Source organism: Salpingoeca rosetta (assembly GCF_000188695.1).
Source record: "Salpingoeca rosetta unplaced genomic scaffold supercont1.20, whole genome shotgun sequence".
In the NCBI taxonomy this organism is placed as follows: Eukaryota; class Choanoflagellata; order Craspedida; family Salpingoecidae; genus Salpingoeca; species Salpingoeca rosetta.
Window position 1 is genome coordinate 916,150 of NW_004754914.1, and position 21,079 is coordinate 937,228.

Below are 21,079 nucleotides of genomic sequence, written 5' to 3' on the forward strand. Positions count from 1 at the left end.
ACAGTGGGGACAGTGCGCGCAGCACATGAGACACAATGTGGTGGTGGAAGCAGTCTGACAAGCAGCGCGAGCGCGAGCGAGAGGAGAAGGAGAGGCAGGAGAAGGAGAGGCAGGAGAAAGAGCGGCAGGAAAAGGAGGAACAGGAGCGACGCGAGCGAGCAAAGCGCAAAAAGGAAAAGAGGAAGAAGCGCGCACAGCAACGGCGAGCAAGGCGCGAGGAGAAGGCACGCCAACATTACGTGCTTGGGGGGAAATGGTGTCCATGGCAGGATGATTTGCTGCTGCTGGCCACACAGTCGGACTTGCATCTCTTCTCCATCCCAGAAGCACCCAGTCGTCCACAATCACCCGACTTCTTGGAGCAGCAGCCAGGTCAAAGGTCGAGGCTTGAGCCAGGAAGGTCGCGGTGGATCGGCGACGTCTCTGACCTGAGCGTCCTGCGACCCGACGAGCTGGTCAGTGAGTGCACTGGGACCCGTCATGACTGCCGCAGCACATGTGTCACTGATCGCTCCTTTCATTCGCTCGCCATCTCATGACGCTGTGTGCATGTGTGTGCATGTGTGTTTGTGCGTGCGTGCGGGCGTGTGTGTGTGTGCGTGTGTGTTTGTGTTTGCTTGCTTATTTGTTTGTGTGGGTTGTAGCTGAGGGTGAAGAGAATTGGAGGCTACGTCAACTCCAAGCCCGGCCCACGCTGCACATTTGACTGGTAAGAACAGAGCAACAAGACTTTGTTGTCGATTACAGTAGTCCCCATGTCATGCTGCCACGCATCTTTCGTGTTGGTGCGCACGCCACATACTCACTCAAACGTGACATTGCCTTCTTCAGGTGTCCACGCAAGACAGAAGGCCGCCTTGTCGTTGCCAACTTTGGCACCGCAACAAGTACGCACTGGAGTCGTTGTTGTGCGTGGGTGGGTGGTTCATGTATGTGTGTGTGTATATGTTGCTGTGTGTGTGGGTGTTGTTGTTGTTGTACATGTGTGTGTTTTGCGTGAGTGTGTGGATCCATACATGTGGCTCATGTGCGCAAACTGAGGTACACTTGCGTAAGAGTCATGCTTCTGCATCGACATAGTGTGGCTCTCACGACCCCCTTGATTACGCCCGCTTGTCTGTTTGTTGTTGTGTTCTAGCATTCATCAAGTCGCTCATTGAAGAAGAGACGCCTGGAACTGCCGAGCTGAGCGCTGCGTTGTCTGTGCACAACCGCGGCTACTGCACATCCACCGAATGGAACACTCTCAGGGACCAGATTGCACGTGCGTTCACACGCACACACACACACACATGTACACAGGGATGGGTGCCTCTCTCAAATGCTGTGTGCCCGCTGCACAGGTTGTGCATGAACTCACGTTACACCACCCGCGCGCGCTCTCTCTCTCTCTCTGCGACATGCGCTGTGCCGCGTATACCCATTCATGGACACGTTTCTTCCCTTCAATGGTTGCGTGTGTGTGTGCGTGCGTGTGTGCGTGCGTGCGTGCGTGTGTGTGTGTGCGTCGGCAGTTGGGTACTCGCGTGATTCGCGTCGAAGCATTCTCGTCTGGGATCCACGACGATATGAAGCCCAGTGAGTGGGCACGTGCCTTTGTGCTCGATGTGTGTGTGTGTGTGTCTGTGCTCGAGCTGTTGCTGTGATTCTACACACGCACACACACACACACATATACACACACATACATTCACACCATGACTGCTCTCACGCGGTGCCTCTCCTGTGTGCACATCCGAATATACCCCCGCCCCTCGCTCACCTCCTTGGTTGTGTTGTCTCAGGCTGCCTGATCTCGCACGTCTGCGGATGGCAACAGGGACTGCTCGACAGTTCACCATTTCGTCAAGGGTGCGGTAGTGTGTACGCGTGCATATGAATGTGTGTGTGTGTTTGCATTTTACATCGAGCATGTGTTTGTGTATGTATTTGTGTGTATTTGTGTGTATTTGTGTGCGTGTGGATGCGCGTCGTGCGTCGACCCACCTTTTGCTTGCAATCTTCTCTCACCATGAACTACCTGCACATCACATCCACGAATCCACCCCCACATACATGTGCGTGTGTGTGTGTGCTATATTTGTTGGAGCAGACGGGCCGCCACCGGCCAGTTGCGCTGCAAGAACTTGGCAACGGTCACGGTTGCCGCGACACCAAGTGGAGCCCCGCCAAGTCGCACTCCCTCTTTGCAGCGTACGTCCCCATGAGTGCGCTTGCGTGTGCGTGTGCGTGCGTGTGCGTGTGCGTGTGCGTGCATGCATGTGTGTGTGCGCGTGTGCGTGTGTGTGCGTTTGATGTGTCGATTGGTTTCCCATACGACACACTGGCTCACTCGTGGGCCTGCTGTTGCGACGCCACATGTTACCACCGATCGATATCCACATTGACTGCAATCATCACTTCAATGGCTACTTCGGCTGCCACTACCGCCACCCATCTCTGCTCTGCATGCGGCAACGCTGGGCGGGCAGGATGACCAACGCCGTGAGCGTGTTCGACCTTCGCATGGGTAAAGAGGCGTACAAGTGGCGCATGAGCGATGCGGAGCGCATAGCCATCAACCCGTACGACGAAAACATGATGGCCGTGGCCAGACAAGGCTGCATTCACGTACGACCCCCTTTGCTTCTTGCTTGCATGGCAGCGTCAGTGCTTTTGCACGTGTTAATGCGCGCGTATGTGTGCGTGTGTGTCAATGTGTGCGTGTATGTGTGCGTGTGTGTGAATGTGCGTGATTCGTGTGAGCATGTGTATGTGTGTTCATTGTAAACACCCTCCATCGCTCTGTTTCTCTTCCTATGCACGTGCCTGTTCACGTATATCTCTGCCCCTGCCCCAGCAACCCCGCCCCACGCCTGTGCACAGCTCCACCCTTGCTCCGTGCTTTGAGCTATCTTCATCACTCACTAACTGCGCGCGCTGATGCCTCTTCATGCCCGGCCCCACGCCACGCTGTTCTTCACTGCAGGTGTTTGATGTGCGGCGGTGGCGCTCGCCAGCCATCTGCGAAATCTCGGCATCGCCCGGCCAGGCCATTGTTGACCTCCACTTCTCTCCAACCAGGTCGGTCACGTGCCACGCACACACGCACGTGCTTCTCATGTGCGCGTCTGTGTAATCACGCGACGTGGACACTTGTGTATGTGTGTGTGTGTTTGTGCGTGTGTGCGTACTTGTATTCATGTGTGTATGTGTGGTTGTATGCATGTGTATCTGTGTGTATGCGTATCTATGTGTGTGCGTATTCACGCGTGTGCGTGTTCACACGTGTGCGTGTGCGTGTGCGTGTGTGTGTCTGTGCGCATGTGATATTCAGGTCGGACTTGCTTTGCTTTCTTGAGACGGGGAGCCCATGGATCCACACGGCAAATGTCTTCCGCAGCTCCATGCGGGAAATCTTCGCCGCGCCAGAGAAGAAGCACCACACATACGCACACGTGCGTGTTTGCTCGTGGGTTTGATCTCAAAATTGCCCCTGCTCATGTGCGTGTCGGTCTCCACAAACGTCACTCCAGTCATTGCACCACACACTCACACGTGTTGTGCTGGCGTGTTGTCTGGTGGACTCTTCAGGACATTGGTGCAAACTTCTCTGCGCTGTCGTGCCATCCGCGCCACAAGGCCCGCGTCGCCGCAATCGCCCGCGAAGGTCGCTTCACACACATGCACATACGCACACACACACACACACATACATACAAGCTCGCAGCTGAGATGGCCACAAGGTTTGTTTGCATGCATGTGATGTGACATGACTTTCGTTGTGCGCTTGTCCTGTTGTGCCACGTTCGTTGACAGGATTCGTCACGGACACCGTCCTGCATCCAGCCAACGTCACCATTCAATCTCCAAACGGTGGGCAAAGGTAGACGTGTGCGTGTGCGTGTGCGTGTGCGTGTGCGTGGACTTTGTTGGGTGGGGGAGAAGGTGGCGGAAAAGGAAATGAAATGAAGAGGTTCATTGCAGTGGTGACACTATCTAACTGATGTGGAATTTTTCTTGCAATACACACACACACACACACATGCATGCATGTTAGGGTACTTTTTGCGGACGGACGAGAACATGTTTGGGTTTGCGCTGAGCCGGGCGGGCAGCATCGGCACGGAGGAGCGATTTGCCGGCGTGGACACACAGGTGACGACAGTGGTGCCTGAGGAAGACATGATGGTGCGACGCCTGTTGCCGCGACCAAAGCCCCTTCGCGGGGCCGGCAAGACGGGGAAGGTGATAGGCGACCGCCCGAGTGGAAAGGATGTGGAGGCACCGCAAGCCCCGAACAAGGCCCTGCAACGCGTGTATGAATACGAGGTGGGACCAGGCACAAGGCCACGCATGCTGCCTTTGCGTTTGCGTGCTTGCGTGTGCGTGCGTGCGCGTGTGTGTGTGTGTGTGTGTGTGTGTGTGTGTGTGTGTGTGTGTGTGTGTGTGTGTGTGTGTGTGTGTGTGTGTGTGTGTGAGTTGAGGTGTGGAGAGGCATGAAATTGAGGAAGAGAAGGACGAGGGGTCGCTCTTGTCATCGGCGTGATTGCTTCAATCAGTTAATACCTTCTGAGCTCTCTTCCCATTCACTCGTGGCCGCCACTAATTTTACGCACACACACACACACACACACACACACACATACACACACACACACACCGTCACCACAACCGCCTCCTGCCTCAATGTCGCCACCAGAAACAATTCATGCGCACGTACAATGCGGATGCGCCGGAGGAGGCATACGAGCAGCTGCTGCATCGGCTGCTCGACATGCCCATTGCCGAGGAAGAGATCTTTGAGGACGCAGCAACACGGCGGCTGATGGAGCGCCTGATGGTCCCGTTGCCTCGCCCGCCGCGCAGGCTGCTTGATGGTGGCGATGATGATGACGACGACGACGACGAGTCTGATGAGGACGATGACGATCTCTTGTTTGAGTACGATGCGGCAGACGACACGTGGGTGAGCCAGGACGACGATGTGCCGGTTGATTTTGCCATTGAGATGGGCGACTTTGACGAGGAAGATAACAGTTATGCGGACACCATCAGCTCTGCGTTTGACAGTGTGCGTCATGGTGTTGCTGGTGGCGGTGGCAGCATTGCTGATCGTGGCGATACCCGTGACAACAATGACAACAACGACGACGACGGTGGTGATGATGATGATGATAATGATGATGATGATGGTGGTGGTGATGATGATGATGATGACGACGATGATGATGACTACGACGATGACGACGACGATGATGACTACGATTTCGATGGTGAGGGCAGTCAACCTCACGGACGTCGTGGAGCTGGTGGTGTGCGCACCAAACGCCGCAGCAAAATCTTCCAGCCTCGACCCAAGTCGCAGGCCAAGGTGTCCTTCCCGCCGACAGACCCCGCTGTTCGCATGTCGTACATTGGTGCGCGCATGTATGACCGCCTCGTCAGGGGATACAGCAACAGCGTACGTGTCACCACAATGGATCTGTGAGAATGCGTGGTTGAGCATGAGCATGTGCGTGTGTGTGCATGCGCATGCGCGTGCGTGTGCGTGTTTGTGCGTGTTTGTGCGTGTTTGTGCGTGTGTATATGCGTGTGTATATGCGTGTGTATATGCGTGTGTATGTTCGGGTTCATGTGCGTATTCGCGCAGCGGAGCACCTTTCTTGGTTGCGACGTTGTGAGTGTGTGCTTGATTGTGTGCAAGCATTGCCCATTGACAACAATCCACACATCGCCCATGCGATCCCTTCATATGTGCGTGCGTGCGTGTGTGTGTACGTGTGTGTGTGTGTGTGTGTGTGTGTGTGTGTGTGTGTGTGTGTGTGTGTGTGTGTGAGTTGAGGTGTGGAGAGGCATGAAATTGAGGAAGAGAAGGACGAGGGGTCGCTCTTGTCATCGGCGTGATTGCTTCAATCAGTTAATACCTTCTGAGCTCTCTTCCCATTCACTCGTGGCCGCCACTAATTTTACGCACACACACACACACACACACACACACACATACACACACACACACACCGTCACCACAACCGCCTCCTGCCTCAATGTCGCCACCAGAAACAATTCATGCGCACGTACAATGCGGATGCGCCGGAGGAGGCATACGAGCAGCTGCTGCATCGGCTGCTCGACATGCCCATTGCCGAGGAAGAGATCTTTGAGGATGCAGCAACACGGCGGCTGATGGAGCGCCTGATGGTCCCGTTGCCTCGCCCGCCGCGCAGGCTGCTTGATGGTGGCGATGATGATGACGACGACGACGACGAGTCTGATGAGGACGATGACGATCTCTTGTTTGAGTACGATGCGGCAGACGACACGTGGGTGAGCCAGGACGACGATGTGCCGGTTGATTTTGCCATTGAGATGGGCGACTTTGACGAGGAAGATAACAGTTATGCGGACACCATCAGCTCTGCGTTTGACAGTGTGCGTCATGGTGTTGCTGGTGGCGGTGGCAGCATTGCTGATCGTGGCGATACCCGTGACAACAATGACAACAACGACGACGACGGTGGTGATGATGATGATGATAATGATGATGATGATGGTGGTGGTGATGATGATGATGATGACGACGATGATGATGACTACGACGATGACGACGACGATGATGACTACGATTTCGATGGTGAGGGCAGTCAACCTCACGGACGTCGTGGAGCTGGTGGTGTGCGCACCAAACGCCGCAGCAAAATCTTCCAGCCTCGACCCAAGTCGCAGGCCAAGGTGTCCTTCCCGCCGACAGACCCCGCTGTTCGCATGTCGTACATTGGTGCGCGCATGTATGACCGCCTCGTCAGGGGATACAGCAACAGCGTACGTGTCACCACAATGGATCTGTGAGAATGCGTGGTTGAGCATGAGCATGTGCGTGTGTGTGCATGCGCATGCGCGTGCGTGTGCGTGTTTGTGCGTGTTTGTGCGTGTTTGTGCGTGTGTATATGCGTGTGTATATGCGTGTGTATATGCGTGTGTATGTTCGGGTTCATGTGCGTATTCGCGCAGCGGAGCACCTTTCTTGGTTGCGACGTTGTGAGTGTGTGCTTGATTGTGTGCAAGCATTGCCCATTGACAACAATCCACACATCGCCCATGCGATCCCTTCATATGTGCGTGCGTGCGTGTGTGTGTACACAGGCGAGGAGGAACATGAAGATTACGTGCGATGACTGGGAGGTCCACGCCGTTTGGGAATGGCTGGTGGTGCGTTTGGGCATGCGTTGCCTGCGTGCATGGTGCTTGGTGGCGTGGATGAGGAGATGTCGAGGGCCCAACCGCAGTGGATGGGAAGTGACCGCCTTCGCTGGCGTTCACGCATCAAACACAACCGATTCTGACTCCACATTTCCGCATGTGTGTGTGTGTGTATGTGCGTGTGTGTTTATGTGTGTGTGTGCTTTTTTGGTTGCTTTGTATGTGTAGGCCCAGGAGCGGAAAGGCGTGATGGGGAAATCTGCCCCGGTTTCCATCCGGGACGTGCTGGCTGCAAACTCACAGGTGCAGTTCACGACGCCACCGCTCACGCTACTGCCTTGCGTCGCTTGCATGCTGCATGACAACACGACGTACAGACCACCGCCAATCTGCACATGCATCATGTGCACTGCACGACTGTGGCTGCGTGCTTCCCTTCATTTTCACACCTTTGCTCTGGAACCAATCTCACCATCCCCACCACAACCACTCTGCAACCACCATCATCAACCACTGTTATCTACCACCTTCATCATACACAGTGGCTCTACCGCCACGCGCCAGGGTTTGTGCATCCAAATGCAACGCAGGTGACCATGTCCACAGGACAGGTTCTGTGCGACCACGCCCCTCAGCGGCTGCTGAGCCTGGCGCTGTGCGGATGGTTCCCCCCACGCGGCGCTGACCGCTACTCGCCCGCCCCGATCAACGCGCGCCTCAAGGAGTGAGTTGTGGCTGCCGTTGCGACTGCCGTTGTGGTTGTTGTTCGATGGCGACAAGGACAAGCAAGGTTGTGGCTGCGGTGGGATGTTGGGGCGCAGTGGAACCCGTCCCAATTTGTGATGTGACATGACACCTCACCACCATGACCACCATGACCACCATGACCACCACCACCACCACCACCACCACCACCACCACCACCATCACCACCATCAGGCTGCTGCAGCTGGGGTGCATTGGCCGGGCCGCATCCTTCCTCGCCTTCCACAACCGCCTTGACCACGCCCTGATTGTGCTGACCAGTCTCGAGCCCAAGCCCTGCAATGACCTCTTCATCCTCTGCGGCACTGCCCTCCAAGGTGTCGCCCACCACCACGATGATAGTAGTGTGTGTGTGTGTGATAGCGTGCGATGGATAGTGTATATATGTGATTGTAACCGTGCATTCTGTCACTGCTCACTCGTCTCACTCACTTCTACGCACACACAACAACCATGGCCACCAGCGGCCTCCGATGAGGACATACCAGCGGTTGCGGCGCGGATGGAGCGCGTGGTGAAGGACCCGTATCTGTTGGCGATGCTGCAGCTCCTAGCAGACCAACAGAGAGCTTGCGAGGTGCGCACGCACATGGTTGAAGTGGGGACGGGGGACATTACACACACACACACACATACACACACACACACACACACACACACACACACGGCAACACACACACACACAGCGACACACACACAGCGACACACATACACATACACACACAGCGACACACATACACATACACACACAGCAGCAACACACACATCCACACACCGTCTCTCTCGTTTGTGTGCGTGCTTGTGTTTGTCTTGCTGCATAGTACCCATTCACCGCAAACTGCTGTTGCCACCAATTGAGCAGGCCGTGACCAAGAACAAAGAGATGCATGTGGCCGATCGCGCCGCGTTCCTGCTGCGCTTTCAAGACGACACCCTTGCTCTCGAAGCACAGCTCGAAGCCATCACAAACGTCCGTGCTCGCTTGCAGGCACATGTTTTGCGTGGAGCACACACACACACACATGTTTTGTTCACGCCCCGCTTCTGGTACCGCTGGCATGTCATCGTCTTGCTTTGGCAGACCTTGCCTCCGGACTCACAAGCACTTGTGTGTGAATGTGACCGTGCATGCATCTGTATGTGTGTGCGTGTGTGTGTGCATGCGCGTGTGTATGCGCGTGTGTGTACATGTGTGTATGTGTGTGTAGGAGATGATTACTGGAGGATTTCTGCACGGCCTTATCTTCACGGGCGTCTCAGATGGTAACGAAGCACTCGCACGTGTGCACGCCCTGTGCTTAAAGCCCCAATGCAGACACAAGATCTGCTTCTCTCTCTCTACATGTGTGTCTGTCTAGTCTGCTTTCATCCCCTCACTCCCACATGCATACCCTCACGCCCACGTGCGCGCACATGCACAACCACCGCACGCCAACCACTGCTGCCATGCTCACCCACCGCGACCAATCAACACCGCCAGCGAGCATTGAGCTGCTGCAACAGTTCCTCGACCGAACACATGACCTGCAGACGGTGTGTCTGGTCGCTGCGCACTGCATTGGCCGCCCGCCACACATTCTCTCTGGCGGGAGAAAGAAGCACGTGCTCACAGACGACCGCACAGACGAGTGGTCAGTACGGCCATGCGTGTGGATTTGTGTGCGCCTGCATGGTGTTGTGTCTGCATGCGTGAGAATGCGGTTTCAGGCACATTGCATGGCTACACGTAACTGTCTACGCACACGCAACTCACGGAACTCACTCACGCGCGCATGCGCAACTCACACACACATATACGCACACACACACACACACACACATACGCACACGCGCACACACACGCGCACGCATCTACAGGTTTGATGAGTACCGCGACCTGCTTGATCGGTGGCAGATGTTCTCGCACCGGGCGGAGTTTGATTCGCTCATCACAAAGGTTGTGGACACGCGATCAGGCGCAGCGCCGCCGCGCTCCGTTGTGCTCCGGTGCCAGCACTGCAACAAGTGCATGGCTGGTGCCCGTCGCCTGCGTACTGTCCGCGCCGTGCTCAAACGCAACTGCCAGGAGTGCCACGCCCCCTTGCAGACATGTGTCGTGTGCGCAACGCGCATGACCATCAACGCTGTGGTGCGTCGTTGTGTGTGTGTGTGTGTGTGTGCGTGTGTGCTTTCAAGTGTGCAGTACTGTGTCCTGTGCACGGTTGCTATCACCAGTGCTGCTGCACGAATGCACTCGCCAACTGAGCATTTGTGTGTGTGTGTGTGTGCGTGTGTGCGTGTGTGCGTGTGTGCGTGTGTGCGTGTGTGCGTGTGTGCGTGTGCGCGCGCGTGTGATCTTGCGAGGTCTCACATCACACGTTCCTCTTTTGTTGCTGCTTTTGTTTCTTCGGTCGAATCTATGCTGCGTAGGCAACGGGGTCGTTTGATGTGGGATCACGACATGGCCGCGAAGGTCAGGCGCCGCTTGCCCCAGCCATGTTCACATGGTGCCAGGTACGCTTTCATGCACCTGCATGTACGCATGTGTATGTGTGCATGAGTGTACGTGTACGTATCTATGTGTGCTGTTGCGCATGATTTTATGTGCATGTACGTGTTTGTGTGCTGTTGCGCATGAGTATGTGTGCGTGTGCGTTTGGGAGTACGTGAGCGTGCACGATTGCACGTGCATATGCCATGACTCGCACCTCGCTGCAGTTGATTTGCACTCCGCATGGTAATTTGCACGGGTGGTATTTGCCAGGTGTGTGGCCACGGCGGTCACGCAAACCATCTCCTGCAATGGTTCTCCGCCAACACGACGTGTGCAGCGGCTGAATGCAACTGCAAGTGAGTCTCAACGCGAGAGCAGTTTTGTTTGTTGCGCATGTCTGTTCGTGTGTGTTTTGTGTGTGTGTGTGCTTTTGACGCGTTGTGCGCGGTTAGCTATTGGATGACTGGTGACAGAGTTGTTGCGAAAGCGTGGATCTTTGCCACTCACGCATCCACTGGATCGATAACAGGTGCATTGTCAACGATACGACGACAATTCAGCGCCAGGCGCGAGTGCGCTCAACCCGAGTCCTCCACTCCTTGGAGTGACCATTGCGGCAGCGAACGAGCAAGCGTGGCACATGTGACACAGGTTGAGATAAGCGTGGTGTGGATGATTGTGAAGTGCAACAAGCAAGACACCGTTTTGTTGTTGTGGCTGTCCTTCCTGTGGATTCTATGTATATTTTGCAATAAATTTCCGTAACAGCAGCTGTGGATGGCGCTTGGGCTGCGAGTGTTTGGTGGTGTGGTGTGTGCGATGATGGTGGTGGCATACGCCACGTCGGGCTTCGTCGGTAAGTCCACACACACACACACACACACATGCACGCACGCACGCACGCAAACGAGCGGGCAAGTAAGCAAGGGACAGGTGGAGTGGGGAGGGCGGGGTGTATACCGTGTGGAGTTCCATGGTGTGCACACATGTGTGCCAATTCGTGCCTACATGGACACACAAGGTTGAATACCAACAAACTGTCAACAAGCGCACCCCATGATGCACGCACATACATACACACGCACGCACACACACACACACACACACACACACACACAACTACACCAATGACAGGAGAAGTCAGTCTTATCGCTGGGCTGGCGGTGCTTGTCACTGTGCTATGCCTGACTGGAGTTGCCCCGCCTTGGCTGGCCAATCTCTTTGCGCGATTCATCCGATTCCCGCGCGAGATCATCGTTTGGCTTCAAGGCGGGCGTCCCTTCAACTACAACACCATCACAGAGAACGTGCTGCTCGGCCGCTTGCCGCGTTCAGTCGCTGACATCCGGAAACTTCAGGAGGTACCACTTACTGCTTCTACCGCTGCCGTCGTTGCTGCGATGGCTGCTGCTGTACATTCGACCGATCTTTTACCCCGCCACCTGATTTGCCACTCACGTTGCACATCCACGTGACAGGAGCACAATGCTGTTGCCATTGTCGACATGACGCAGCCGTGGGAGCAGTACGTGAATGTGCAGGCGTTTGTGGAAGAGAAGATTGTGAGGCTGAACCTTCCTACCCCAGACTACAGCTGTCCCTCGCTTTCCTCCATTCAGCTCGGCGTCAACTTCATTGAACAGCACAGACAGCACGGGTGAGGTCTGATGTTCTGCCGCTAATACAAGTACCATAAACATCTCACGCACACACCATGCTGCGTCTATCTGTACTTCTGTGCATGTGAGAGTGAGAGAGAGTGTGTGTGTGTGTGAGCGAGAGTATGAGAGAGTGTGTGTGTGTGAGAGAGAGAGAGAGAGAGAGAGTGTGTGTGTGTGCAGCACTCACGCTGACAGCTGCCACTGTGTCTTGTTTGTTCTTTCCTTCATTGCTTGTCACCAACAGTGCGGTGTATGTGCATTGCAACGGCGGGAAGGGCCGTGCCCCTATGGTTGTGGCTGCGTGGCTCGTGCGACACCAGCAGTTGACACCAGAGGCGGCGGAGGCCACCATACTTGCCAATCGACGCATCACACCCATGAGCAAATGGGGCCCGCTCAGGGCGCACTGGCGCCGGCTGCACGAGTACTATCGCAGCCACACCTCCTTGCATGCAGGCACAAGCAGATGACACGCAAGTGTGTGTGTGTGTGTGTGTGTGTGTGTGTGTGTGTGTGTGTGTGTGTGTGTGTGTGTGTGTGTGTGTGTGTGTGTGTGTGTGTGTGTGTGTGTGCTCGTGCACCCCCTCCCCCCTTGTCATTGCATATCACGAATGCTCGGTTGTCCCGAGGTGGTTGTTCTTCCTTTTCATTCTACATCGCGCTCCCCATCGCGATCTCAACCAAGATGAATGCATGCAGGCAAAAGCAGATACAAATGAACCCAAGATGTAGAGTGTAGGAGATGGGGGAGGATGGGTTGTGTGCGTGTTAAGTGACGGTCTGCGTTGCGTTTTGCTTGCTTGCTTGCAGCGCATGGCCAGAAGCGGCAAACCCCGACGCGCCCTGGATGTGGATGTGGTGGCGGCGGTGGAGTGTGAGTGGGTGATTGGGGCGAGCCAAGTGGAAAACAGCAGCAGTACATCAGCAAGCAAGCACAACCACAAGCACGCAGACACAGCATTAAACCATCAAAACGACAGCACATGACGAGCACCTTCTTGAGCGGAATGAGGTCTGCCTCGGTGAGCGGTTCGCCGCTGATTGGATCACGCATGTCCTTGCGCACAATCTTGTCAATGCACTCCTGGCTCACAACACGGCCCCTTGCAAAACGTACACACACGTGCGCGTGCATGGTGGTGGTGGTGGTGGCGGTTGTGACGCGTGGAGGCGCGGTGAGCAGAGGGGCGGGCGCACACAGAATTGGAAGAGTTGACAATACAAGTAGGTTGGAGACAGATGCAAAGAGAAACAAAAGCAGAAGGCAAACGGAAAAAAATGGACACCCGCACACCCGCACACAAACAGACACAAATGCACACACACACACACACACACACACACACACACACACACACACACACACACTGGGCTTACGTTGGTTTGATGGCGACGAGCTGGATGTTTCCCTTGAACGAGGTGCGGGTGACGGGGCACATGTAGCGGTCCTGTCAACAACAGCGACGCCCGTAACATAAACAGGGAGGAAGGGATTGCGGCGTGATGAGGAGAGGCCGATGCACGTCGAACCAGTGCAATTCAGCGTCTCAGTTCGATGTGAGCATCACTCTTGCACCCGCAGTCATGACTGTGATGATGATGATGATGATGATGATGATGATGATGATGATGATGATGATGATGATGATGATGATGATGAGGATCACTCTCACCTCTCGCGCGACAATTGGCTGCTTTGAGTCTGGGTTAACTTGTGTGAACTTCACTGGAATCAATTGCTGTGCACACGTGCAAAAAGCCAATCACATGAACGGCAATTGGAGTAGGGTGAGAGAACAACCAAACTGCCAGAACTGCAACACATTACAACCACACACACACACACATACAAAGTTCCTTCACACCTTGAGCTTGAGGGGCTTGTTTGTGATGGGGCAGCGCGTTTTGGTGTCCTGTTCAAGATCATACAAGACGAAGCACCGCAGCAGCAGGCGCGTGAACGAGGAACGCAGCCGACACACACACACACACACACACACACACACACACACACACACACAAGCTATCCGCTCTGACCGGTTTTGTGAGCTTGGACGACTTTGCGTCTGGCGTTGCGGACGGCACCCTATGTGTACACGTGCACGGTACACGTGCACGGGCGTGAGTGTACATTCGTGTGCGAGATTGTGTGCTGACATACAACTGCACAGGCACCGTGGCCACATGTGTGCGTATGTGTGTGTGTGTGTGTGAATGTGTGTGTGTGTGTGTGTATGTGTGTGTGTGTGTGTGTGCGCGTGCGCGTTCACCAGAATGCCGGGTGGTCCGGGTTGACGTCGCCCTTCGCCCTCTTCACCGTGAACTTCTTCGCAGCCTGTACACGGCGGTGGCGGTGGCGGTGGCGATACGAGCAAGAGAGGGAGTATGTCAGTGTAGTCAAATGGCAGCACATGCAAAGTCGAAAAAGTTGAATGTTCAGATGTACAGGCAGGTGGATGGATGGAAACGCGCACACATGCACCCACATACATGCACATGTCACAGAACCTCAAGCGCTGCCGTTGCGTGGCCGCCCTAAGTTCATCACCAGCAAGCACGTACACGCGAAGGAGCAGAAGTAGTGAGCATGATGACGATGATGTGGGAGGGGGGAACAGTGTACATGCTGCATTGCACCCCAGGTGAACGCACACGCACGCACACACATGCACACACATACACACACACACACACACACACACACACACACACACACACACACACACACAAACATATTCACAAAAGAGCAGGCGGTGTCACCTTTTTGTTGTCTGTCTTGAAGTGGTCGCGCGCAGAGTACGCGATGCTGGACTCCGTGGACTTGAACCGCTGCAGTGGTGGTGTCGTGGGTGAAGGCACACATGCGCCGAGATATGCATTGATTCGGGCGAATTGAAGGGCTGAAAGGCAAATGGACAGGCAAGTACAGCTACCAAGACACAAACCTACAGGCTGACACACACACACACACATATGTACCGTGACTTGGTCGCGCTTGGCGGCTTCCTGCAGTTCCTTCTCCTCTTCTTTCTCTTTCTTGAGCTGCAGCTCATACGCGCGCTTCTTCCGGGCAGCTGTGGTCATGTACGCGTGAGGACGTATCGAGATGGCCAACCAAGGGGCAGAACGAAGGTGTGTGTGTGTGTGTGTGTGTGTGAGCAGGCACGAAGAAAGACAGAGAGACAAGGAGAAAGACAGATGGGCAGAGACATACACAGGCGCAGCAAGCAAAGCAACGCACTCTCTTGTTTCTGATGGAGCAGGTTCTCCAAGATGGCTTCCCGCTCAAACAAGTAGCCGTCAGGCCTGTCAACGCAGCATACGTGAGAGTGTGAGTGTGAGTGTGCGCAATGTGTGAGTGTGTGCAATGTGACAATGTGAGTGAGTGCGTGCCTGGTGTGTACGTACGTGATGACAGCATCGACGACAGGCTGCAGGGACAAGTAGCAGCAGTCCACTTCCTGCTCATGCAGTGTGTTAAAGCGAAGCGGGTGCGTTGGTGATGTGAGCTGTTGTGGAGCTGTGGTTGCAGCTGATGACAGAGCGAATGGACGTCAACCCTAAGCATTGCACGAACGTGCAGATTGACACACAGAGAGACAGACAGAGAGACACACACACATACACACATACACACACACTCTCACACACATACACATACGTACATACACATGCACATGCACATACACAGACACACATACACATACGTACACATACATACATACCCACACCCAGGCACACAGGCACAAACAGACACACACGTGCGCGCTCACCCTCATGCTGTCTGCGCCGAGGCGCTGCGATAGCCTGCCATACTTTTGTTGTTCTGCACACCACCAGCAGTACCATGAGCAGTATCATGAGCAGCATCATGAGCAGCATCATGACCGATAACACGGCCACAGCAAGCACGGAAGCACATGGGAGATGCTTGCGCCATCCACCACACAACCCTCACACAACAGGCAACAACAGCAGTAAGCACGGCAAGAGAGAGGGATCGGGCGTACTCTTGTCCTTCTGGCGTTCATGGTAGGTGTAGACAGGGTTGGCTGTCTGGTTGCGGCCGTGCTTCCCCATTGCTAGCTGCGCCTGCTGCTGCTGCTGCTGCTGTGATGATGATGATGATGATGTGTGCGTGTGTGCGTGTGTCTTGTGGTGGGTGTATTGGGTGTCGTTGCGAGCGAACAGCAATGAATTTCGTCAACATCAACGACGATGAGCGATCAGAAGAAGCGAGACGTGGGGTATGATGTGGAGGTGGAAGAGGAAGAGGTGGTGGTGGTGAGGGAACAGGTGGTGGTAGAAGAGGAGGAGGAGGTGCTGTTGGCAACGTCAGTGGACGAGAACGGCAACGGCGGCATGCACGGTCGAGGTCGTCGTCGCAAAGCAAGTGAGGAGCAGGAAGGCGAGGAGGAGGAGGAAGAAGAGGAGGAGGAGCCACTGGAGGATGCTGTGGTGGAGGAAGGACCCGTGGAGGCTGAAGCCGATGAGGACGTCATGGATACGCTGCGCTGGGCCATGGAGACAGACACGCCCCATCACCGCACATCGCTGCCCGTACCGCGCGTGCACAATGCCAAGGACCAGAGCATGTGGTCCGTGCTTCGCAAGAACGCCGGCAAGCGCATGTCACACATCTCCATGCCGGTGACCTTCAACGAGCCGCTGTCAGCCCTGCAGAGGCTGTGCGAGGAAGCGGAGCACAGCCACCTCTTGGACCAGGCCAGCATTGAGGACTCGCCGCACCAGCGTTTGCTGCTGGTTGGCGCGTTTGCCGTGTCCATGTATGGGCAGACTGCCTACCGCAGCGGCCGCAAGCCGTTCAACCCAATCCTCGGCGAGACGTTCGACGCCGTGCTTCCCGACCGCGGGTTCCGCTTCATCGCAGAGCAGGTCTCCCACCATCCACCCATCTCCGTCGGCGTTGCAGAGTCGAAGCACTGGACCCTTTACCAGGAGGCTGGCGCCAAGACCAGCATGCGGTCAGTGGCGCACGTCTATGTGTGTGTGCGTGTGCGTGTGCGTGCGCATGTGCGTGTGTTCGTGTGTGTGTGTGTGTTCGTGTGTGTGTGTGTGTGCGTGTGTGTGTGCATGTGTGCGTGTGCATGTGTGCGTGTGCGTGTGCGTGTGCGTGTGCGTGTGCGTGTGTGCGTGCGTGTGCGTGCGTGTGTGTGTGTGCATGTGTGTGTGCATGTGTGTGTGCATGTGTGCGTGTGTGTGTGGCGTTTGTTGACACTTGTGTGTGCGTGTTTCTCTATCTCTCCCCGCTCCGTATGGCATGTGCCTTGAACACCATGAGCTGTACACCAACCCATGACGACCGTCCATCGTTGACACGCGCATTCACACCACGTTCCATAACACAATGTGCAGGCCTTCCTCTCTGAAGATTGTGCCGCACGGGTTTGTGCGTGTGAAGCTGCATGCACACGATGAGACGTACGAGTGGAGCAAAGTCACCACCACCGTGGAGGACGTCCTGTCAGGTAGCAGCAGACCCGCAGCTGTGGTTACCTCGTGTTGGTCGTGTTGGTCGTGTTGGTCTTGTTGGTCGTGTTGGTTGTGGTGGTGGTGCTGCTGCTGGAGATTCATCTTCTTATGGTTCTTCTGCTTGTTCTTGTCCCTTTCCCTTCTTCTGCTGCTGCTGCTTCTACTGCCATTGCTGTTGTGCTGGGATCGCAGCGGCTTGCCTCTGTTTGCTCGCTGAAAACCACATCCAGTAACGTCCGTGCTACCACGCACTGTCCCCACCCCTTGCACGCCCTCTGCATTGTTGCTGTAGGGAAGAAGTGGGTTGACCACCACGGCAAGCTTGTTGTCACGTGCCTCAACTCCGGCGACGTCTGCCTGGTAAAGTGCACGCACGCACAATCGTTCCATTCACATTCTTCCCTCCATTCTTTTTGTGCACATGCAATCCCACCCTTGTCCCTGATGGCTGCCCTCTCCGCATTTAGCTCCTTGCATGCGTGCAGTGACACATACACACACATGCACACGTATGCACACGTATGCACACGTATGCGCACACGCACACGCACGCACGCACGCACGCATGCACACTCATACACTCACACACGCTCCCTGTGCCACATAGGTCGAGTTCCAGCAGTACTCTGTGATGTCGAAGAAGAAGAAGTTCAATGTTCGCGGGCAGGTGCTCACGGCAGCGGCGCCAAAGAGGCCCGTTGCATCGTTCTCCGGCAAATGGACAGAACAGGTCAGCCGTCCGACCGCACACGTTCACACACACACACACACACACACACACACACACAGACACACACACACACGTTCACACACACACACACACACGCACACGCATGCACACACGCACACGCACACACATGCACACACACACTTGCGGCTTTCCTCAACTGATCCCGTTTTGCTGCCACTTGTGGTTGCGTTGCTGCTTGTGCTGTGTGGACCGTGGTGCAGATTGTGTGCGATCAAACCGGGGAGGTGCTGTGGACCAACGAGCCGCCATCGCAGGGTACACCGACCGTGCACACGCCCACCTGCTGCCGTCCTGCCTGTTCTTGCTCTTCGCCACATGTCTGCTGTCTCACATTTGCAACCCCATGCGGATGCGCGCTCTCACTCGTTCACAATTATCCCACACACTGTATTTGACAACCACAACCCACTACCATCATCACAACCCACCACCAGCTGCGCTTGACCACGGCTTTGGGTTCAGTGCGTTTGCGTGTCGACTGAACGAGCTGCCGCCACAAGATTCGCAGCAGTACGCTCGCCTCCTCCCCTCAGACTCACGGTGGGACGATGACGATGCTGCTGCAACTGCTGTTCGCGTTGTTGTTGTTCGCGTTGTTGTTGAAGTTGTTGTTCGCGTTGTTGTTCGCGTTGTTGTTGAAGTTGTTGTTTAAGTTGTTGTTTAACGTTGTTGTTTAAGTTGTTGTTGTTGTTGTTGTTGTTGTTTAAGTTGTTGTTTAAGTTGTTGTTGTTGTTGTTGTTTAAGTTGTTGTTCGCGTTGTTGTTTAAGTTGTTGTTTAAGTTGTTGTTTAAGTTGTTGTTCGCGTTGTTGTTTAAGTTGTTGTTGAAGTTGTTGTTTAAGTTGTTGTTTAAGAAGGTGTGTAAAGTTGTTGTTTAAGAAGGTGTGTAAGTTGTTGTTGTTGTTGTTGAAGAAGGTGTGTAAGTTATTGTTGTTGTATGTGTGCGCGTGCGTGTCTGCGTGCGCGTGCATGCGCAGTATGTTCTTGCGGGCACGTGAATGTTAGACGCTTGTCCTTGCTTGTGATCATGTCATGAACGCACCACTTTGCTCAGTTCCTTCCACTCATGTTTCATGCCACCTCCGATGCTGCGCTGTCTGCCAGATTTCGCCCAGATCAGCGCATGCTCGAGAACGCCCAATACGATGAAGCAGCAGAAGGTGATTCCGCACAGACACACAGATAGACAGGCAGACACCCACACCCACAACACACCCACACACAGACAGACAGACAGACACACCCACACACAGACAGACAGACAGACAGACACACACACACACACAGATAGACAGGCAGACACACACACACACACACAGATAGACAGGCAGACACACACACACACAAACAACACACCCACACACAGACAGACAGACAGACAGACAGACACACACACACACACACAAACAACACACGCACACACACACAAACAACACACGCACACACGACCACCACACATACATACACACACATACATACACATGCAACACACATGCTTGTGCCCTTGCCACTCACGGCCTCAACCCTCCTCCCCCGGATGCCAAACGCCACGTGTAGAGAAGAAGCGCGTTGAGCAAGTGCAGCGCGATGCGCGGGCCGCTCGCGCCGCCGCCAACACCGGATATGAGCCCCGCTTCTTCCGCTGCTGTCGCCTCCCAGTCCCGCGCCCACACACCGTCGCATTGTACGTGTCACCACCGCCAAGGCGCGTTTGTGCGTATCTTTGCGTGTTGGAGTGAGACAATGTGCGCGCGCGCGTGTGTGTGAGGTTCTGTCGATCTGATTGTGTATCCCACGCACACACACACACACACACACATGCGCGCACACACACACACACATGCACACACACACACACACGCACACACACACATGCGTGCGCGCGTCTTGTTGCTGACTCCACGTTGCTGCTACTGCCTGCCTCCTGCCCTGTCTGTGTTGTCCTGTGATCTGCAGTGCACTGAAGGACAAGCGCCACCAGGAGACGGTGCGTGAGGAGTGGGTGTACAAAGGCGGGTACTGGAGAATGAAGGCTGCGGGCTCCTACCCATCGCTCCCGCCGCTCTGGTGACTATGCCAGGCTGTGTCGTTGCTTGTTGAATTCAAGCCTTGCTTGGCCGTGCTGTATCTGACCAGGCCACTGTAGTTGTTCCACATCCTGTCGGGTGTTGTTGTGCTTCGTTCAGGATATCGCTTCCAATTAGAGCTCTGTGTAAAAGTGCAATTGCGTGTGTGCGTGTGTGCGTGTATGCGTGTGTGCATGTGTGCATGTGTGTATCTGTCCGTCTGACCTTCTGGCTCAATGCCCGCACATGAACGCGCCATGTCCTTCTTTCTGTGACTGTTGCCGCTTATGATGCACCGTTACATACAGACGCAGACATACAACTGCTTACCTGCTTGCAATGTGACGTGAGATTGCTGTTGTCAAGAAGGAGGTGTTCGTGTGTCCAATGGCATCTCACAACAACAACAACAACAACACCAGCAAAACAACACAAGAAGAAGAGGAGCAAACAACAAAACAAACAAGAAGCAAAACGACAACACCAACACACACAAGGACGGTGATGGGTGATGACAAGAAGCGTGGAGGGGGCGGCGGTGGTGGTGCTGCGGCCAAGCAGCCCCAGCAACAGCAGCAACGCCGTGGGCCATTGGATATCGTGGAGGACTCAAACCCTGTGCTGTATCTCGACGACAAGCCACTCAGGTATCAACACCAAATGCATCCGTGTGCGTGTGCGTGTGTGTGTGTG

The 21,079-nt window shown here is 55.0% G+C and overlaps 3 protein-coding genes across 3 annotated transcripts; 2 read left to right on the forward strand and 1 right to left on the reverse strand.

Annotated features, from left to right (window-relative positions):
• Nucleotides 1-35: 35 nt before the first annotated feature.
• Nucleotides 36-12,586, forward strand: PTSG_12618 (uncharacterized protein; the record flags this gene model as incomplete). Its single annotated transcript, XM_004991425.1, has 31 exons — nucleotides 36-455; nucleotides 645-709; nucleotides 832-887; nucleotides 1,139-1,264; nucleotides 1,515-1,578; nucleotides 1,785-1,851; nucleotides 2,093-2,193; nucleotides 2,472-2,610; nucleotides 2,969-3,063; nucleotides 3,317-3,437; nucleotides 3,574-3,649; nucleotides 3,799-3,855; nucleotides 4,040-4,311; nucleotides 4,682-5,443; nucleotides 6,040-6,801; nucleotides 7,123-7,188; nucleotides 7,408-7,482; nucleotides 7,722-7,903; nucleotides 8,119-8,261; nucleotides 8,409-8,521; nucleotides 8,807-8,914; nucleotides 9,153-9,207; nucleotides 9,425-9,575; nucleotides 9,802-10,072; nucleotides 10,354-10,437; nucleotides 10,688-10,773; nucleotides 10,947-10,989; nucleotides 11,186-11,273; nucleotides 11,552-11,778; nucleotides 11,896-12,074; nucleotides 12,323-12,586. 31 exons carry the CDS (start codon nucleotides 36-38, stop codon nucleotides 12,546-12,548), a joined length of 5,280 nt encoding a protein of 1,759 aa, XP_004991482.1. The 3' UTR covers nucleotides 12,549-12,586.
• Nucleotides 12,587-12,706: 120 nt separating this feature from the next.
• Nucleotides 12,707-16,486, reverse strand: PTSG_07686 (uncharacterized protein). The gene is made up of 14 exons (XM_004991426.1): nucleotides 16,089-16,486; nucleotides 15,852-15,904; nucleotides 15,487-15,539; nucleotides 15,320-15,384; nucleotides 15,058-15,152; nucleotides 14,839-14,907; nucleotides 14,587-14,613; nucleotides 14,349-14,413; nucleotides 14,116-14,164; nucleotides 13,944-13,991; nucleotides 13,752-13,817; nucleotides 13,456-13,526; nucleotides 13,073-13,181; nucleotides 12,707-12,921 (listed from the first exon to the last, which is right to left on the reverse strand). Exons 1-14 carry the CDS (start codon nucleotides 16,156-16,158, stop codon nucleotides 12,847-12,849), a joined length of 915 nt encoding a protein of 304 aa, XP_004991483.1. The 5' UTR covers nucleotides 16,159-16,486; the 3' UTR covers nucleotides 12,707-12,846.
• Nucleotides 16,282-20,720, forward strand: PTSG_07687 (oxysterol-binding protein 1). The gene is made up of 9 exons (XM_004991427.1): nucleotides 16,282-17,063; nucleotides 17,455-17,567; nucleotides 17,864-17,931; nucleotides 18,179-18,301; nucleotides 18,523-18,577; nucleotides 18,757-18,862; nucleotides 19,425-19,480; nucleotides 19,878-20,004; nucleotides 20,277-20,720. Exons 1-9 carry the CDS (start codon nucleotides 16,297-16,299, stop codon nucleotides 20,389-20,391), a joined length of 1,530 nt encoding a protein of 509 aa, XP_004991484.1. The 5' UTR covers nucleotides 16,282-16,296; the 3' UTR covers nucleotides 20,392-20,720.
• The last annotated feature ends 359 nt before the right edge of the window (nucleotides 20,721-21,079 follow it).

Bases quoted from the DNA above. Each gene is read 5' to 3' on its own strand.
- PTSG_07686 (XM_004991426.1), bottom strand. From the start codon at position 16,158: ATGGGGAAGCACGGCCGCAACCAGACAGCCAACCCTGTCTACACCTAC. The intron at 14,908-15,057 runs GTACATATGTGT...CCACCACTGCAG, and splicing joins CCAAGCGCGACCAAGTCACG to CGGTTCAAGTCCACGGAGTC. The intron at 13,992-14,115 runs GTCAGAGCGGAT...GATCTTGAACAG, and splicing joins CGTCCAAGCTCACAAAACCG to GACACCAAAACGCGCTGCCC.
- PTSG_07687 (XM_004991427.1), top strand. From the start codon at position 16,297: ATGAGCGATCAGAAGAAGCGAGACGTGGGGTATGATGTGGAGGTGGAA. The intron at 17,932-18,178 runs GTAAAGTGCACG...TGTGCCACATAG, and splicing joins ACTCCGGCGACGTCTGCCTG to GTCGAGTTCCAGCAGTACTC. The intron at 20,005-20,276 runs GTACGTGTCACC...TGTGATCTGCAG, and splicing joins CGCCCACACACCGTCGCATT to TGCACTGAAGGACAAGCGCC.